The 17,239-nt window shown below is 42.7% G+C and overlaps 1 protein-coding gene across 3 annotated transcripts in view; it reads right to left on the bottom strand.

The window, feature by feature from the left end:
• Nucleotides 1–16,936, bottom strand: part of CTNNAL1 (catenin alpha like 1) — a 58,073-nt gene extending 41,137 nt beyond the window's left edge. For 2 of the 3 annotated variants that reach the window (XM_048289470.1, XM_048289472.1), the window contains exon 1: nt 16,730–16,936. In XM_048289470.1, the coding sequence (XP_048145427.1) occupies nt 16,730–16,855 (126 nt within the window). In that variant the 5' untranslated portion in view covers nt 16,856–16,936. The remainder of the gene's footprint in view (nt 1–16,729) is intronic. The other variant, XM_048289471.1, reaches the window with a different exon arrangement.
• Nucleotides 16,937–17,239: the final 303 nt, after the last annotated feature.

The raw sequence follows: 17,239 nt of genomic DNA, 5'->3' as shown, positions 1-17,239 counted from the left end.
TAAATTGGACAAGCTAAATGGAGAAAAGGAAAGACCCAGAAGAAACTTAACAAGGAATTTTCTCCCCAATAATCAGCCAAAGAAACCCTAAGAGCCTATACAAACTGGACTAGTAAAACTTGCAGCATTTAAGATATTTCAGATAACAGAAAATTGCTTTTCCCCTGCAGTCCATCCAGTTGCAACCAGACTAGAACTATCACTGTTTCAATTTTTTTTTTTTAATGAAGGAAACCCCTGCAAGTCCAAGAACATCATCTAAGACCTCCCTCAAGCTTAACACCTCCACAATATTTAATCTGTTATATTCTGATCATGTATGTCCCAGTCACCAACATCTGTGATGTTTGGACAGGATTTAGCAGCTGAAAAGATTACCTGCAAGTCTCTTTGAACAAGGGCAATACGTTACATGATGTTTACTTAAGGATTTAGTGATCAGGTCTTAGAAAGGAAACAGTCCTTTTGATGGTACTCACCCTCTGTTTAATGTGAGCTCTTACACTATTTCCGTGGAATGTTTATCTGAGATTTGAGACAATCAGTTTAAGGAGTGTACAGTCTCAAGAATCTGTCAGCTACAATCTTTGTCACTTGTTATGAGAAGCCCCAGAAAAATAATGGCCTTTTCTCAAGTACTTTACCAAAGCTAACAGATACAGCCATAACGTATCAAGATGTACTTCATATTTAAGGAAACAAGCTCAGTTGTGGCAATTTTTGAGCAGCTGTTTTCAGATCTTTTTGAAGGCCTTCAGATACTGACATTTAAGTCATCATACGCTTCATGCTCAGGAAGCATCATGACAACACGCTGAGTTAAAAATATTCTAATGTCTATTTATTGTCAGTGTAATTAAGTCGTGCATGACAGAATTAAGTGATACTTAAGAGACTGGGTTTCAGGAAGTATTTATAGACACCTATAAATAAAACCACAGGAAATAGAGTTATTTCATGGCCCCTGCTACAAACACAAGAGTTAAGCTGACAAGTCATGTTGGAAGATACCCTGCCCACCTCTCTGCCTGGGAAAGTACCCACATTGTACTCAGGATGATTTCAACTCTCAAGAGTAGCATTTGTTACTGCCTCTTATGTGGTGGGTTGACCCTGTCTGGATGCCAGGTGCTCACCAAAGACACTCTATCACTCCCCTCCTCAGTAGGAAAAGGGAGAGAGAAAATATAATAAAAGGCTTCTGGGCTGAGATAAGGAAGGGAGAGATCACTCACCACTTACCATCATGGCCTAAATAGCCTCTGCTTGGGGAAATTAAATGAATTTAATTTCAATAAATGAATTTTTAAATCAGAGTAGGATTGTGAGAAGTAAAACAAATCTTAAAAATACCTTCCCTCTACCCCTCCCTCCTGGCCTTAATTTTATTTGTGATTCTCTACCTCCTTTTCCCCAGCAGCACAAGAAGACAGGGAATGGGGGCTGTGGTCAGTTCCTCATATGCTGTTTCTGCTGCTGCTTCCTCCTCAGCAAGAGGTTTCCTTCCCCTGCTGCAGCTTGAGGCCTCTCCCATGGAAGACAGCCCTCCATGAACTTGTCCACCATGAGTCCTTCCCATGGGCTGAAGTTCTTCATGAAGTGCCCTAGCATGGGTCCCTCCCATGAAGTGCAGTCCTTCAGCAACAGGCTGCTCCAGCATGGATGCTCTTTGGGATCACAAATCCTGTCAGGGAACCTGGTCCAGCATCACCTCATCTCCTGCAAGGAGCCACTCCAGCGCAGGCTTCCCATGGGGTCACAGACTCCTTCAGAGACCTACTTGCTCCACCATGGATCCCTGCATCCCTGTGAACCTCCATGGGCTGCAGGGGGACAGCTCATTCACCATGGTCTTCACCACAGGCTGCAGGGGAATCTCTAGTCCTGCAACTGGAGCATCAACTTTGGTGTCTGCAGAGTTGTTTGTCTCATATTATCGCTCCTCTCTTCCCTGGCTGCAATTCCTTCTGCACAATACCTTTTCCCTCCTCTTAAATACATTATCACAGAGGCACTGTGATAATCCTGTGCATCCCTGACTGGCTTGGCCTTGGCCAGCAGCAGGTCCATCTTGGAGCCATCTGGCATCGGCCCTGTGAGACATGGGGGAAGCTTCTGGTAGCTTCTCACAATCCACCCCTGCAGCCTCCCCACTACCAAAAGCTTGCCACACAAACCCAACACATTCTGGAAAAGAGGAGGCTTTGAGTGACGTCACTGCAGCCTTCCAGTGCCTGAAGGGAACCTACAGGAAAGATGGAGAGGGTCTATTACAAGGGCATGTAGTGACAGAGTAAGGGGGAATGGCTCCAAACTGAAAGAGAATCTGTTTAGAATAAAGATTTGAAAAAAAAAAAATCTTTACTCTCAGGATGGTGGGGCACTGGAACAAGTTGCCCAGAGAAGTGGATGGCCTATCCGTGGAAGTGTTCAAGGCCAGGCTGGATGGGGCCCTGAGCAACCTGATGTAAGGGAAGGTGTCCCTGCCTTTGGCAGGGGGAGTTGGAACTAGATGACCTTTAAGATCCCTTCCAACCCAGGCCATTGATTCTTTAATTCTGTATTGATCAGCTTTCCTGCTAGAAAAAATTCAAGATGTTATCTCTATGCTATGAGGATTAGCTGCCTTAGAGTAACAGCTCCTCTTCCATTTTGCGCATTTTCTGCTTTCTACCTTCCATTAACTTTATAACGGGAGAAAATTTGTTTCTGAAAAAAAAAAAAAAAAAGTAATACCAGGAATGGAAAGTCTTTGCTAGGAAAATGTGATAGCACTCCATACTGGCCGTACAAGAAGAGTGCTATAAGGTAAATTTAGTTGCATTTAATACAACATGTAGAAATCTTGGTCAAAAAGGCCTTTCCCACACTGCTTTTACTTTCCTTCGTTCTTCTTGAGTTTGGGGGCACAGAGGAACATCTAATATTACATTTTAGGTACTGTCTCTCATTAGGTCTCGTGTACTCCTTGTGGATGATCAGGTCTTCAGACTCCTTTACCCAGACAGCAGCACATGTTGTTCTAACGCCCACACCATGCATCAGAGAGAGTGGAGAAGGAGCAGCTGGCATTTGACATCCTGTCCATAAGGGCTACAAAGAGAACTGTAACACAGACTTCTCATCACAAGATGAGCCTCAGGGTTCTTAGGAAGTGAACAAGGACTACTCGCTTACCTGTCCTAAAAACCAAAAGTTTGTTAAGATTAGATGCCTGTCCAGGCACTAATGGAAATCTTAAGCATTTTGTAGAATTTCAAGCACTAAAATTTTTTTTTAAAGTTCAGCTAGTATGTGGATTTTCAGACTTGGAAAGCCTTATCTTTCTACTCATATTTAATCTTGTAGAAAAATTCAACAAATAAACTTTGTAGAAACTCAATTTTGAAAGTTTTCAAAGGCTGGAAAAGACTAACCAAAATGAAATTCAACTGCACTAACTACTAATGCACTAGTTAATTGTAAAAACCAATATTCTACTTATACTGAAAACATTGTTTGAAACAATTATGGACAATTGAACCAGAACAGTTTCTTCTACGAGTTATTATTCAAAGGGGCAATCAACCCCTTCTTACAGAAGTCACACAGACCTTAACACATCATTCAGGATGCTGAGTCAACACTTTTAAGACAGCTTCCATGAAGTGATGTGATCCAGCTACCCGCTATTTAGGAATTTTCCTCATAGTTCCTCTAGACTGGTGTCTAGAAGAGCAGTACAAATGCACTGCATACCCAAGACTGCTGAGTACTGTCAGACTTGTGGCATTGAGACTGTTGTATTTGTACCTTTACCTGGAGGCTTTAAAAAAGTATCTTCTCACTGGTTTTATACACATCTTTCATAAAAACCTTCAGGGAAGCAAATTAAATAAACAACTTTAACAACCTGTAGGCTGGTTCACTTATCTGTGGGCAAATGCAAACACGCTTAGTGGAGCCTCAGGCAATCTTTCGCAGCAGTGTCTAACAAGCTGGCAAGCCACCTCTGAAAAGGAAGAAGGAACAACCAATGACCTGCAGCGACAAGTAGGAGCTGCCAAGCAACACAAACCAGCCCTACTAGCTCGGATCACTGGGGTACCTAACCTAGTATCTTATATCCCATAGTCCTCAGCATGCTTGCCTAGGAAAGATCACGAGAGTTTAAGCAGCAAATCCAACACGAGCTATAATGCAGTTGTAACCAGATTTCCAGCTGGTTAACTGCAAACTCTACATTTAATTCTAAAACACTACCATACCTAATTGTGCACTTCTCACAAGATAGAAATATTATCTGAAAGGGGTCAAAACCATCCTCTTCACCTCTTTTAGATCTACACTTCAAAATCTTCTCTTTGTAAAGTTCACTGGGAAAGACAAGAGTACACAACTTCAAATTCAAATACTCACCTCAGATTATTAGTACCATTGCTATGTACTTGTCAGACATTCTTGGAATTCTTAAGAGATCAAAAGAAAGGATTCAACTCGGAGCAAGACTGTACTATAGTAGTGAATACCCTCTCTTTGTGCTGAATGCATTCCTAGAAAACCAAGGAACTTTTAAATTTCAAGTTCCAAACCAAACACCATTGTGAAAATGATTAGCCAAAATGTGATATAGATTAACTTGTTCAAATGCAATGCAGCAATTTGATGACACCCAACTTATTTCCTCCAGGGATTATTTTGGGGTTGGGGCTTTGCGTGGTGGGGTTTTTTGGTGCTGGCTTTTTTTTCCCCAAAGCAATAAGAACTCTGAAAACTTCAGGACTTTTTTTTCCCCCCATGGGAATAAATTATTTCCAATTCTTTCTTCTTTCTTTTTTTTTTTTTTTTTTTTTAAGTTGTGAAAAGGAACATCACGGGGAAAAAAAAAGGAATGAACACAGCTCACTGTTCTTGCAGCCTGTGGATTCTTGAATATTATGTAGAGGATTGAATTACTTTAATAATGTTATTAAAGTACCCTACTGTAGAGGAGAAATATGATTTCTTTTTAATGTTCTCTTTTCACAGACTCCTTAAAATCAGAGATCCCCACTGATCTGCAGAGGTGAAGCAGAAAAGTACACAGAAACTGACCTGCACTGCTGCTATTCCCTCCTCTTTTTTCCACACATGGATGAGGAGACAGATCACTGAAAAACCCTCAGTGAGGCTTGACCGCTGATCAAAGATACCTTGTTTACTCTTACTGCCACAGGCTGTACTAGTCAGAGGACTGTCCCACCTTCCACCCAAAAAAGGCATTGTCAGAATTTCTATAGGAATGAGCGACCAAGAAAAAGGTTGTCATTTTCAGACAATTCAAGTTCAAGCTTTCTTCTCTTTTTTAAGAGATGTATGCAAGTTCACAGACTGAGCGGGCACCAAAATTTGTACCTTTGAGCAACTTGACATGAGTGGGCAAAGATAGTTTTTCAAACAAGGTCCAACTTAACTTCTTCTCATTATACAATATGAGCATCAACAAGCACACTGGACATCATAAAATATGCATTTACCTATTACAAAATGTGTCCAGAAGTAAAACTGGCTTTCTAACTCAACTGGTGTCCTGAAGTTTGAGAAGCACAACTACCTCACACTAGAAGAGGTGAGCATAAGCTAGTTGACCAAATAATTGCGTTTCAGGGCATACAAGGCAGTACATTTTCCTCCCCTCCTGTTGCCCTTCAGGTCAGTATTTCCTTACTCAAACAAATAGGTTTCATAAACAAAGCAATTCCCATTTTTCATTCCACACCTAGAAATCCTGGGCAGGATTAAGCCTAAGAAAATTCAACTCAGAGGGAAGATCACTGTTAAAAGTGTACTTTCAGATGTGGTTAAAACAGATGCAGACATGTTTTCAGCACCACAGAGATCTAAGTCTCAGAAATAACTCAATTTACTAACATAATCAGGTGACCTCAAAACCAGAGACTGGCAAACAATAATTCTGGCTTTTCCCCCTAAATTGCTGTTGTAAATGTACCTAACCTTGTACTGCTTGTGCAAACAATGCCTGAGCCATCTCTGAGCTGCTTATCCAAAACAACACCACTGTTGAAGAACTAAAAATTCAGACATTGTAATAAAGGACGTAGCAGGGACAACACACTTATACCACCTGCCACTGAGAATTCTCTCTCTTCAAACCAGGATTGGCTCCTGAAGATGCAGAAAATAATCCTTGTTAGTTCCATAAGCAGGTGGCTTCCCTGCCGTGAATACCAGCTATTCAATCCTTCTTGCTTTGCATGTTCCCAACAGAAGAGTTCCTGCAGCCTCTTTCAGAGAGGGCTTCATTAGCAGCATTTTGCCATTCCACTTCAGTTCAGAGCAACACCTGGTATTCCGTTTTGAAAAGCACATACTTGCTCTAGGGATTAACTGAGAAGTACAGTGTGCTCTGGAAAAGGCTATGCAAATCCAACCACTATCCACCTACAGGAGTGCAAAACAAAACAGAAACTTCATATAATCCAGGAACTATTATCTTATTTATGCTAAAGTTCCTGTATGTTCTTTTGATTGCTTCATTGAAGAGCTCCAGGGCAATAAAAACTCATTCAGTTGGAAAATTAAAGAATATTTAAATGTAACATGGAGATACAACACAGAATCTTTGATAATTAAAAGGGAACACTCCATGCACTGGTCACTCCTATATGTTAAGTGCTTGCAACATTGGACAATATTACTCTTCTAAACATTTTTCATACCTGTGAATAAACAAACAAACAAACAAAAATACTATCACAACCCCCATGTTGAAAAGATTATGTTACTACATACTAAATTTTGCTTTATTGTTATTTGAAAAGACAGGATTTGTGTGGTTCTAAATAGTTATATTCATTCTGCTTAACAAAAACATGTCTGTAAGACAAAAGCAACAGCACAATTTTTTATTTTTCTATGTACATCTGAAAGAACTTTAGGATTTGCTCATACATAACTTTTGCAATTTGTGTTTAGGAGTTATCTTACCATTTGAGAATTCATTTTAGGCATATATGTGAGAAACAATCCAATTCAGTATCTAAAGCAGAGTGACAGTTATAAGTTGGCTCTAGAGTCTATATCACTTCTCCTTTACCCCATTAGCTTTAAACAAGGCTATTAATGAAATGCAATACAGCTCAAAGAGTAAAAAATAGACTTTAAGGTTCTATCTAGCAAGGGTTATACTTTTCCAATTAATTAGAAGCATAAAACAAATCCATGAAGAAAGCCACAGGCTCATAGTACCATACAACAGTTTTACTAAACTATAATCAGAGTTGTTTGCAATCATTAATTCATAAATCATGCTTTGGGGATTTCCCTACCTAATCTGTCTAAAACCATCTGTTAACAATGCTGAATAGCAAGAAAGCTGCTCTAATTCTTCTTGTGCAAGACCACAGAGTGGCAGTTTTGATTTAATACTCATTCTACTGGAGAACTACAAAAATTTGTTTAATCTGTAGAAAAGTCATTAATCAGATCTCAAAAATATGAAAGATAAGTTACCATCGAAAAAGAGCAATTGATTTTCAGCTATGTCAGTAAAAAGCATCTTCCTTCAGCCACTTGAAATGTTACTCTGACTCATTTATCACATCAAAGACTAAGCTATTGAACATTACAAAGCAGTAGCCAAGCTTAACTCAAAGCCAATTTTACTGTCCAAGGGTTCACAAAACAAAAATCCTGAAACCACAGCTGTTTTATGATAGTGCTGTTGCTCATGTGATAAAATGTTCGAGTGTAACTTTCCTTGTAAAGCAGAATATAATTAGTGATAGTAACATCATTAATTATTAATGTAACAAAATAATTTACCTCTTTAAATTATTCTAAGGTACTCCTGGGCTCCCCAGCATACCTTAAAAACCACAACTGTAAATGATTATCTATTTCTCTTTCAATGTTTCATGATGACCTAGCTCCACTGACTAAAAGCTGTCAATTAAAAACTAGTCTCATTAAAAGGAAACCTGCAATCACATCAGCCAAGAAATATAATTGATACTTTGACTGAAATAATCACCTTCTCTACATCCAGATGACAATCTCCTAAGATAAGCTCTTCTGCATAAATCAAAGTGAAACAATCAGCCTCCTTTAGGGACACAGAGCACCAAGCGTAGGCTGAGTAACAGGCTGAGCTTCTGCCAGAAAAAGAATTTACATGGAGCGCGAGATGCTTAACACAAACCAGAAGCTCACAACTTAACCGGCAATACCTATGGAAGCGCAGGGAGAAGAGTCAGTGAGTTAGTGACTAATGGGAACTACGGAGGCGCAACTCTGTACCCAGGCAGCACCATCTGCTTCCGGACCCACAGCAGTCAGAGCGTATGATCCATGGCAGAGCTTCTCTGCCGTACAGGATGTAAACTCACAAGAGTTTAGCAGGAGGTTTGCTCCATACAAGTTACAACGCAAGCCTTTACACCACAATTCCTAATTTTATTACTCAACAGTAGTGCCAAGTTTCAAGTCTAAAGTGAGTACCAAATTAATTCGTAAGATAGAAAATTCTGGAAGAGAGGAGAAACCAGTTTCTCAAAGCTTTCAAGTTATTGGGATTTTTAAAGTACTGAAGAATAAAGACAAGGTCCCAAGAAGCATTTTAAAAGGAGTGCATGCAGATCTTTTTTTTCCCCCAGATGCAATGAGCTGAAGACAAATATGGATCATCCTACTTTAAAAAAAAAAAAGAAAATTCCCATTCTCCAAAAAGAGACATAAGGGGCAATGCACAAGCTCTGGCACCATACTGGAGCAACAACAGCCAACAATGTAAGAACCCTTTAGCACCTCTGACATATGAAAGAGAAAGACCTAGAGGTAACAAAAAATGCCCAGTGAAACAAGGCAGCCAAGGGATTTGCTGGAACAAATCTGTCAGTGCATCTGCTGCATGGGAAATGCAAGTAAGTTGAAATGGATCTGAGCTTGGACTGAATGCTGAAGTGCAGGAAGGGAATGAGACTATGCATATTCCTTAAGATTATGAATATTGTCCAGAGAGTATATGAGACACTTCTACTTAAGACTCTAAATGAGAAAGAGAGAACACATTTGATTAACAAGTTCAAAAGTTGGTATGTAATGAGCCTGTACTGCAATGCAATACTATGACTACAGACATTCAAACATTAGCTTATATACAAGATTGATGCATGATGCAGAGGAAAAAAAGACATGGAGAATGTAGTGGGTTGTTTCCCCCCCATTTTTGTAGACTTTCAAGAAAAAAGAGCTAGTGATACTAAATTAGAAGCCTAACAGTGCTTTTAATATAGAACTCTCTGCTTCAAAGCTGTTAGAAACAAAACAATTGAATTTCAGAAGATTCCTCTCTTCCAATCTCTCCAAACTGTCGAGTTCCTTCTGAAGGGCTGCACAGCCCTCTAGGGTATCAGCCACTCCTCCCAGCTTTGTGTCATCAGTGACCCTACTGAGGAGGCACCTGTCCTTTCAGGCAAGTCACTGATGAACCAGTTAAACAATACTGGGCCCAGTACTGAACCTTGGGGGACACCACTTGTGACAGGTCTCCAGCTAGACCCTGTGCCACTGGTTACAAACCCTCTGGGATCTGCCATTCAGTCAGTTCTCAACCCACCTCACTGTCCACTCATCCAGCTCACACTTCCTGAGTTGGCCTATGAGGACATTGCAAGAAGCAGTGTCCAAAGTCTTGCTGAAGTTGAGGTAGAAAAGATCTGATGCTCTCCCCTCATCCATTCAGGAAGTTGCTTCCATCATAGAAGTCAATCAGGTTGGTCAAGCATGATTTACTTTTAGTGAATCCATGCTGACTACTCCTGAAGCCCTTCTTGTCATCCATGTGGATAGAGATTGCTTCTAGAATGAGGCGCTCCATCACTTTTCCAAGGATTAAGGTGAGGATGACTGGCCAGTAGTTCCCTGGCTCCCTTTTCTTACCCTTTTTGTAGGCTGGGGTGACACTTGATTTCTTCCAGCCCTCAGGCACCTCTCCCAATCACCCTGACCTTTCAAAGATGCCTGTGAACAGCCTTGCTGTGGTGTCTGCCAGTCTCTCAGCACTCATGGATGCATCCCGTCAGGGCCCATTGACTTATAGATGTGAAGTTTGCCTATGTGTTCTCTAACCCAATCTTCCTTGACCAGGGAAAATTCTTCCTTCCAACATTCCTCTACTCTGGTCTCCCAAGTTAGAGATCCCTCAGGGCTGGTCTTGTCAATGAAGACTGATACAAAGAAGGCATTCAGTAACTCTGCCTTCTCTGCATCCTCTGTTATCAGGGTCCCCCCTCCATTTAGCAACAGTCCACATCCCCCTTAGTTTTTCTTTTGTTATTGATGTATTAGAAGAAGCCATCTGAGGACTTCTAAGCCAGCAAATCCACAAAACAGCTTCCCCAAAGACACTGCTAGCCTACAGACAAAATCCAAAGGCCAGTATCAGTAGCACTGACAGTAGCATAGTGAACACCATGTCCACAGTTTTACACTTCTCTTAAATCTCTCTCTTGGACAGTACATGCTTTTTCAGTTCCATGGAGAATAACAAAAGTTCCACTAAAGACACAATAATGTACCAGCTATTTCAGTCCATTTCTTCAGGAGTTATAACACTGATGTACTCAGTTACTTCCTTACCACAATTCTGCCCTCTTCTTTTGACAGAAAATAAGAACAGAGCAGAGCAGCTATTCATACTTCTGCTCCACTGCAAAAGAAAGTGAAGCAATCCCTACTCCAGAATGTACCTATGTGAGGTACCCGGAAAATCTGTGTGGAATCAAAGTGACTGCAGAACACACTATGAAAATGTTAGATAAAATGAACTGGAACAACTTGCCAACATTAGATGTTATTCACTAAGATTTCAAGGGGCTCAAAGATACAATGGATTGTGTTGACTTTCTCATGCAATCTCCTCCTTAAAACCAGATCAACCAGTCAAGGTACGAATGTTGCCCTGACACTTGTACATGGCAAATCAATACAAAACATTAGAAAGAAGTAGTGGACACCCAAATAAATACGACATATTGGCAAAGATTTAACAAAGATGTTCGTTAAAGGAATTCCTGCCTCACAAAACAACGAGATTTCTCTATAGGCATTGCCCAATTACATGGGTAAGAAGACACTCTGCTGAAAGAAAACTATGAAACAAAGTTCACACCACAGTTTTCAAAGGACGTCAAGCAAGTCTTTGAGAGAAAGGGAAGCAGACCCTTTGTATGAATATTGAACTCATCAAGAGACAGAATGATGAGCAGGAAAATAAACGATATCAGAAAGTAAATGATTACTTACTTTAATGGAGTTACACAGAAACCTGTACTGCAACACGAACTATTATATATAATCATAAAGAGGGAGGAGAGATAAGCAAATAATAAAATGATGAAAATTTGTTGGTGATCCCAATTTATTTGGGACAGTAAAGATAAGATCTGACTACAAAATTGCAGAAACATATTGCAGCACTGACCAGGGAACAAAATGTCAGACCAAAAAATCACTGCAGATTAAAGTGAAACAGACAGGAAAGTACAATCCTAGCATTCCTTATGAAAGCTAGGTCTGAGCTGACCATTACTCCTCAGCAGCAAGATCTTTTGATAACAAAACAGACATCCATGAAAAAATCTGACTTGCTTATGATGAAAGCAATTTCCAGGGTCATCTATTCCAGTTCCCTGCTCAAACCAAGTCCACTTAGAGTGTGCTGTTTATAGTCTTATCCATTCTGAACATCTCCAAAATTGCAGACTCTATAGGAGCTCTGCACACCTCACCCAGTATTTGGCCTCCCTTACATTGAAAAAGGCCTTCTCTTGTATCTCATTAGACTTTCCAATGTTCCAACTTCTGTCCATTGCTTCTTGTTCTGCCACCATACATGTCTGGGATCAGTCTGTCTCTGTCTTCTCCATACTTGCCATTAGGTGGGTAGCTGTAGACCTTGGTAAATTCTGCCACTGTCCAGACAAAAAAAACCCAACCCACTGCAGATTCAAGTGACACAGACAGGAAAGTACCATCCTAGCTTACAACATGGAAGCTAACAGACCATTAACCCTCTCTTTTTGAGGTGGAACAAGCCCACTTCCTTCAACCTCTCCCTTTATGTCACACACTCCACTATGTCAGCGTTTCCCTGCTACTGCGAAGCACAGAACTGAACACAGTACTGTACCCCATGCTGCCTCACACGTGCTAAACAACAGTCACTTCTGCAGTCTGCTTGTTACATTCCTGCTACCAACCCCAGGTGCAGCTGGCCATCACTGCTGACCCCCATTCAAGTCGTCCACCGGGACTCCCATGCAAAGTTTTCCTGCAGACAGCTGACCCCAGCCTGTATTGCTGCATGGTGTTACCCTGGCTTAGATGCACGACTTGGACTTCACAAACTTCCTGTCATATCATCTTTCCAGCCTGTCCCTCTGTCTAGCAGCCCTGTCCTCCACAGTGTCAGATGCTCCCCAACTTGCTGTACGGGAGTTCACATGCCTGTTGAATGTGCTGGCCCGTGCTCACCCCAACATTCAGATCATTAATAAAGATGTTAAACAGTACTGGCCCATACTGGCCCTCATATCAGTCCCCGATGATTAACCAGAAAAAAACCCAGAGAAAAGTTTATAGATTATGTATAGACCTCTAGCTTGATGCACAATGGCTATCTAAAGTCAGACCTTCAGTCTGAAAACTGCATCAGTGAGCTTTTCACATACTTAGGAAAACGTCAGCTGTGGCTTCTTTTTTGGGCTCTAATATACAACTCCAGAAACTTCTGGAAAAACAGAATACTGGCAGAACATTATGTAATGTTATACAACATTTACTGAAATGGGAATTATTTTAGCTAGCTTCAGAGAAAGCAAGGAAACAATGCCCTAGTAAAGAACAGGTTTGTTTCATTTACCTCAAGGCATGTACCACTGTTAACTTATGTAGAATCTAAGACTGACAACAACAACATTCAGAAGCATTGGTATCATGGGCTTTTTGTAGCTAAAATAAAGAAAAGCTTATTTTTTACCATATAGGTCAAGTCAATTCCAAAACCTCTGGCAGGATCTCCTACACCAAGAAAAATGGAAAAACATGTTCAGTAACATATGGGCACACAATCATTCTCCAAAGTGCCTGTGACAAAATGGGCTTTCTGAAGCTTGAGCAGCTATAATCACATTGGTCTCACTCTGGATGCTGGAGGATAGGTCACCTTCAACTGTGAAAAGTGACTTTGTTCTTTCAGGAATATAGAAGTATAGCATGATTTGGGATGGAAGGGAAAGGTCACGTGGTTCATCTCCTGCACTACCAAGGCCTGGGACCCCTTCCACTAGATCAGGTTGCTCAGAGCCCCAGCCAATCTGGCCTTGAACACTTCCACGGATGGGGCACCCACAGCATCTCTAGATAACCCATTCCAGTGTCTCACTACCCTCACGGAGAAGAATTTCTTCCTAACATCTAATCTAAACATATCTACTTTCGGCTTAAAGCCATTCCCCCTTGCTCTATCACTACACATCTTTTTAAAAAATCCCTCTCCAGCTTTCTTCTAGATCCTCTTTAGGTACTGGAAGGCTGCAGGTAGTCTCTCTAGAGCCTTCTCTTCTCCAGGCAAACAGATCTCAGAGTTTCCCTCTTTTTCCCAAGTACCCAACTGTGAAGGTTGACAAATATCTATTCTGCTGTTTCTCAGAATACTTCCTTGGAACAGATCTAGACAGACAAACTCCTACGTCTGTGAAGGTACCCGACTGCTGCTAGACTAGCAAACAGGTACAGAATGGCAGCTGCGGAAGCCACTGGTGGAGCCACATCCTGAAAAGTGCTTTTTCCCTGTCCTTGCTTTTCCTCAACTGTTTAAATGACTTGTTATTAAATGAGTCAGCACTGACCACTTCAAACACCCTTCCTGACATGTATTGCCAAAAACTTTCCATTAAAAAAATCAACCCCAAAATAATTAGTCTGGAAATGGGTAGCAGCAGTGAAGGAGATGTCTAGATTTTTAAAGAATGCCATAGTATTATGCATGGAAAATGGAACTAATGACACCTATCCAGGGGAAGAAAATACTACTTATTTTAAAGAAAACTGGTGCTTGACCCCATAAGCCGTATTTTCTGAACTGCATGCCACATGCTTTGCAAAATACTGTACAATGATTCTTTTCACAGTATAGCTATGTAGAGAGTAAAAAAGGAGTGTTAGCAAAAATGCTTAATACTGTGGCTTAAATCCGTCGTCATTGTCATTTGTGGCACTCTTAAAAATGGGCCACGTCAGGGTCTGAACAGATCTAGTTTAACTCTGTAAATACTCTAAGTTTTAAAACCAATTTTAATTGGTTTAATAAGTACACGCAGTAATGGCTCTAAGGGTAATTTCTCCTGCTGGAAAGATAGGAATCTTATACCACTGCTGATAGCAAATTTACTCTGTTACAACACAGTCTTTAAAAAAAACCAAGCCACGAAATGCAATTTAAAAAATCAAACAAAACCAACCCTCACATTTTCTGAGGAAGAACAAGCAGGCAAACACATGTTTACAATATTACAATTAGGACAATGCACGGTACAGTACATGAATTTAAATAAGAATCACTGCAGCTTTTTATTTTTTTGCTTAAAGAAAAAATTTAGCCCCACATAAGAGATTGAAAGTGAGTTTGTCAGACAAGGTACCTTTTGTTTCCTCTTTGCTTAAAATAAGTAGTGAAAAGCAGCAGGAACATTCTGACTATTTTTTTCCAGTAGTATACAAGTATCACATAGCTCTTCTCAGATTTTAACAAAAGGACAAAACTGTGAAGTTAACTTCACAGCAGGAACAAAGCCCTTTGCAAGTGTATTTTGTACAAGTAGAAAAATGAAGTCCTGAGGGTTACTGCATGCACAGCTTATGCAGAATCTTAAAAGCAAATTCTGAGACTAAGAAGTACTCTATAAACACCATCTTGCATAAATTTCCGAACAAAGCCAGCCAGTGAGATCTCAGCTGAGCAATCCAGACAGGCAGAACCAAAAAACCACTACAGTAACTGGGGCATTTTCCCAGGCAGGTGTAGGGAGCTACTGCTGACACCATCAGCAACTTCAGCCTGAATCTGAACAGAGCTCAGTGCTCATGCTTCAAGGGAATGCGCTTGTCTCAAGTCTGGAGTGCCTCAGCAGGAAAACAGTGAGCTCTGAGTGTTCACAAATGCTCAGACACGCTGTATACAGGCAAATGAAAGCTGCTTAAACCTTCTGGAAGATGCTGTCATAGGCTTCGTGGACAATGAAAACTCATACATGACATACTTCTCTGTGGGTTTGTTGCAAGCGTAATAAGATCATTGCTATCAGAGAGTACTCCAGAGAAATAAGAACATATTCATACAAATCTGTTAAAAGTACGAATTTAATATATGCAACTTTATTCGGCTTTTGCATAGGGATGTGTTTTTGATTGGTCTTAAGCTTCCTAAAAGAGCTCTCCCTATTTTATCTCAGTTGTTTCAGGACTAGAAAATTCATTTAACTTTACTTTGCCTTGGAACAAGTGGTTCAATTCCTTTGAAGGGCTTTGCTGTACTAACTGTGATTTATCCAAACAGAAAAATAAATACACATTACCATGTTAAGTACAGAAACACAATTACCCATCACAAACCCTTCCTGAAGCCCAGACATATAAATGCAGAACAAGGCTTACCACAGTTCGTTTCCAGATGGGTTATGATGGTAGAAACACAATTTGACCTCACCAGGACTAGTTATTTTTGTATAACTGTTACATATTGTTTAAAAATTTTGTACAGATAGGTTTTGACTTGCTAACTTTATTGATCAGTGCTCAAAGTACAAAATCCTATATAGCAAACACTGTGCTATCTTCAGATTATTTTTCAAGAAACAAAATTCTAATGAGTATGTCAAACGCCAATTTTGTAACTGTCTGAAAAAAACACCCAACACCACCACCAACAAAAAACCAGCACCAAAATGACTGCCATATAATTACTTAGCAGATCATTAAAAAGCCCAATTTGGGGGGGTTTAAGGTCACTGAGCACTGTGCGGGACATGCTAAAAGGTCACCAAGACAGTTTGCCTATTACCGAACCTCTTAAAAATCGGGCACTACCCTGGGGTGCGGTAGAAGCTCCAACCAATGCAACGCTCAGGCCAGACCGCGAAAACACAAAGCTCCGCCAAAGCCCCTGGAAGACGAGCGCTCTCTCTCGAGCCGAGCTAGGAGGGAAGGAGCGCGCTCCCACGCGGACAGCCAGCAGGCGGGAGGCTCGGGAAGCCGGGAGCGCTCGGGCGGCGGGGCAGTCCCTCCGTCCCCCACCCACCGCGGCGTCCCGGGGCTCGGACCGCCGGCGGCACCGCAGCGCCCGGCGTTACGCAACGCTCCCCCGCGACCTTGCGGGGAACTTCGGAGTCTTTCTCGGGGAGAGACGTGCGAGCAGCATCACCCACACGGCGCCGGCTCCGGCAGCCGCCCGCGGCCGGCGGGACCCCGGGACGGGCGGGAGGGGGCGCGGCTCAGAAAAGCCGGCCCTGCCGGAGCGGCCGGACAGAGGGGGCTACGGAGCGCCGCGACCCGAGCGAGCAAACTTCGGCGGCGGCCGAGCTCCGTCCCGGGCGGGCAGAGCCTCCCGGCAAGAGCCGGGGCTGCCGCCCGCCTCTCAGAGGCTGCGGGGGGAGGGGGGTGGGAAATCGTTCTCCCGCGGCGGTATTCTTACCTGCGACACCAGCGGCACCAGCGTCTGCTCCACGGAGCGCGTGCGGATCTCCAGCCCCGCGTCCGCGCCCAGCCCCGACGAGGACGACGAGGAGACGCCGCTACTGCTGCACGGGGACGTGGCCATAGCGGGGGAGCCGGGCCGGGACCCCCCTCCAGCCGCTCCGCCGCGCTCCCGCACGGGCAGCCCGTGCCCCGCCGCTCCCCTCACGCCGCTCCCCTCGCGCCGCTCCGCCCCCGCCCGCCGGGGCTCCGCTGCCGCGCGATACCGCGCGCGCGCGCCCGGCCCCCCCTTGGCGGCCCCTTCCCCGCCCCTCGGGACGGGGTGGATTTAAAGCGGCGGCTCCCGCTCGCGCGCTTCCCGCCCCGCCGCGGAGCCGGCGCCGGGGGTGCCGCCTGCTCTCCCGCGCCCCTTCTTTCCCGCAGCCCCCCGCCCCACCCCGCAGCTGGCGGAGGAAGGGCGCCGGGACTGGTCCCGCAACCACCGCTCCCACCGGGAGTTTCCCCGCCG

The sequence above is a fragment of the Corvus hawaiiensis genome, chromosome 30 (genome assembly GCF_020740725.1).
Source record: "Corvus hawaiiensis isolate bCorHaw1 chromosome 30, bCorHaw1.pri.cur, whole genome shotgun sequence".
Lineage (NCBI taxonomy): Eukaryota > Metazoa > Chordata > Aves > Passeriformes > Corvidae > Corvus > Corvus hawaiiensis.
The sequence above is the reverse complement of the archived record's forward strand: the minus strand, read 5'-3'. Positions and strand labels throughout refer to the sequence as shown.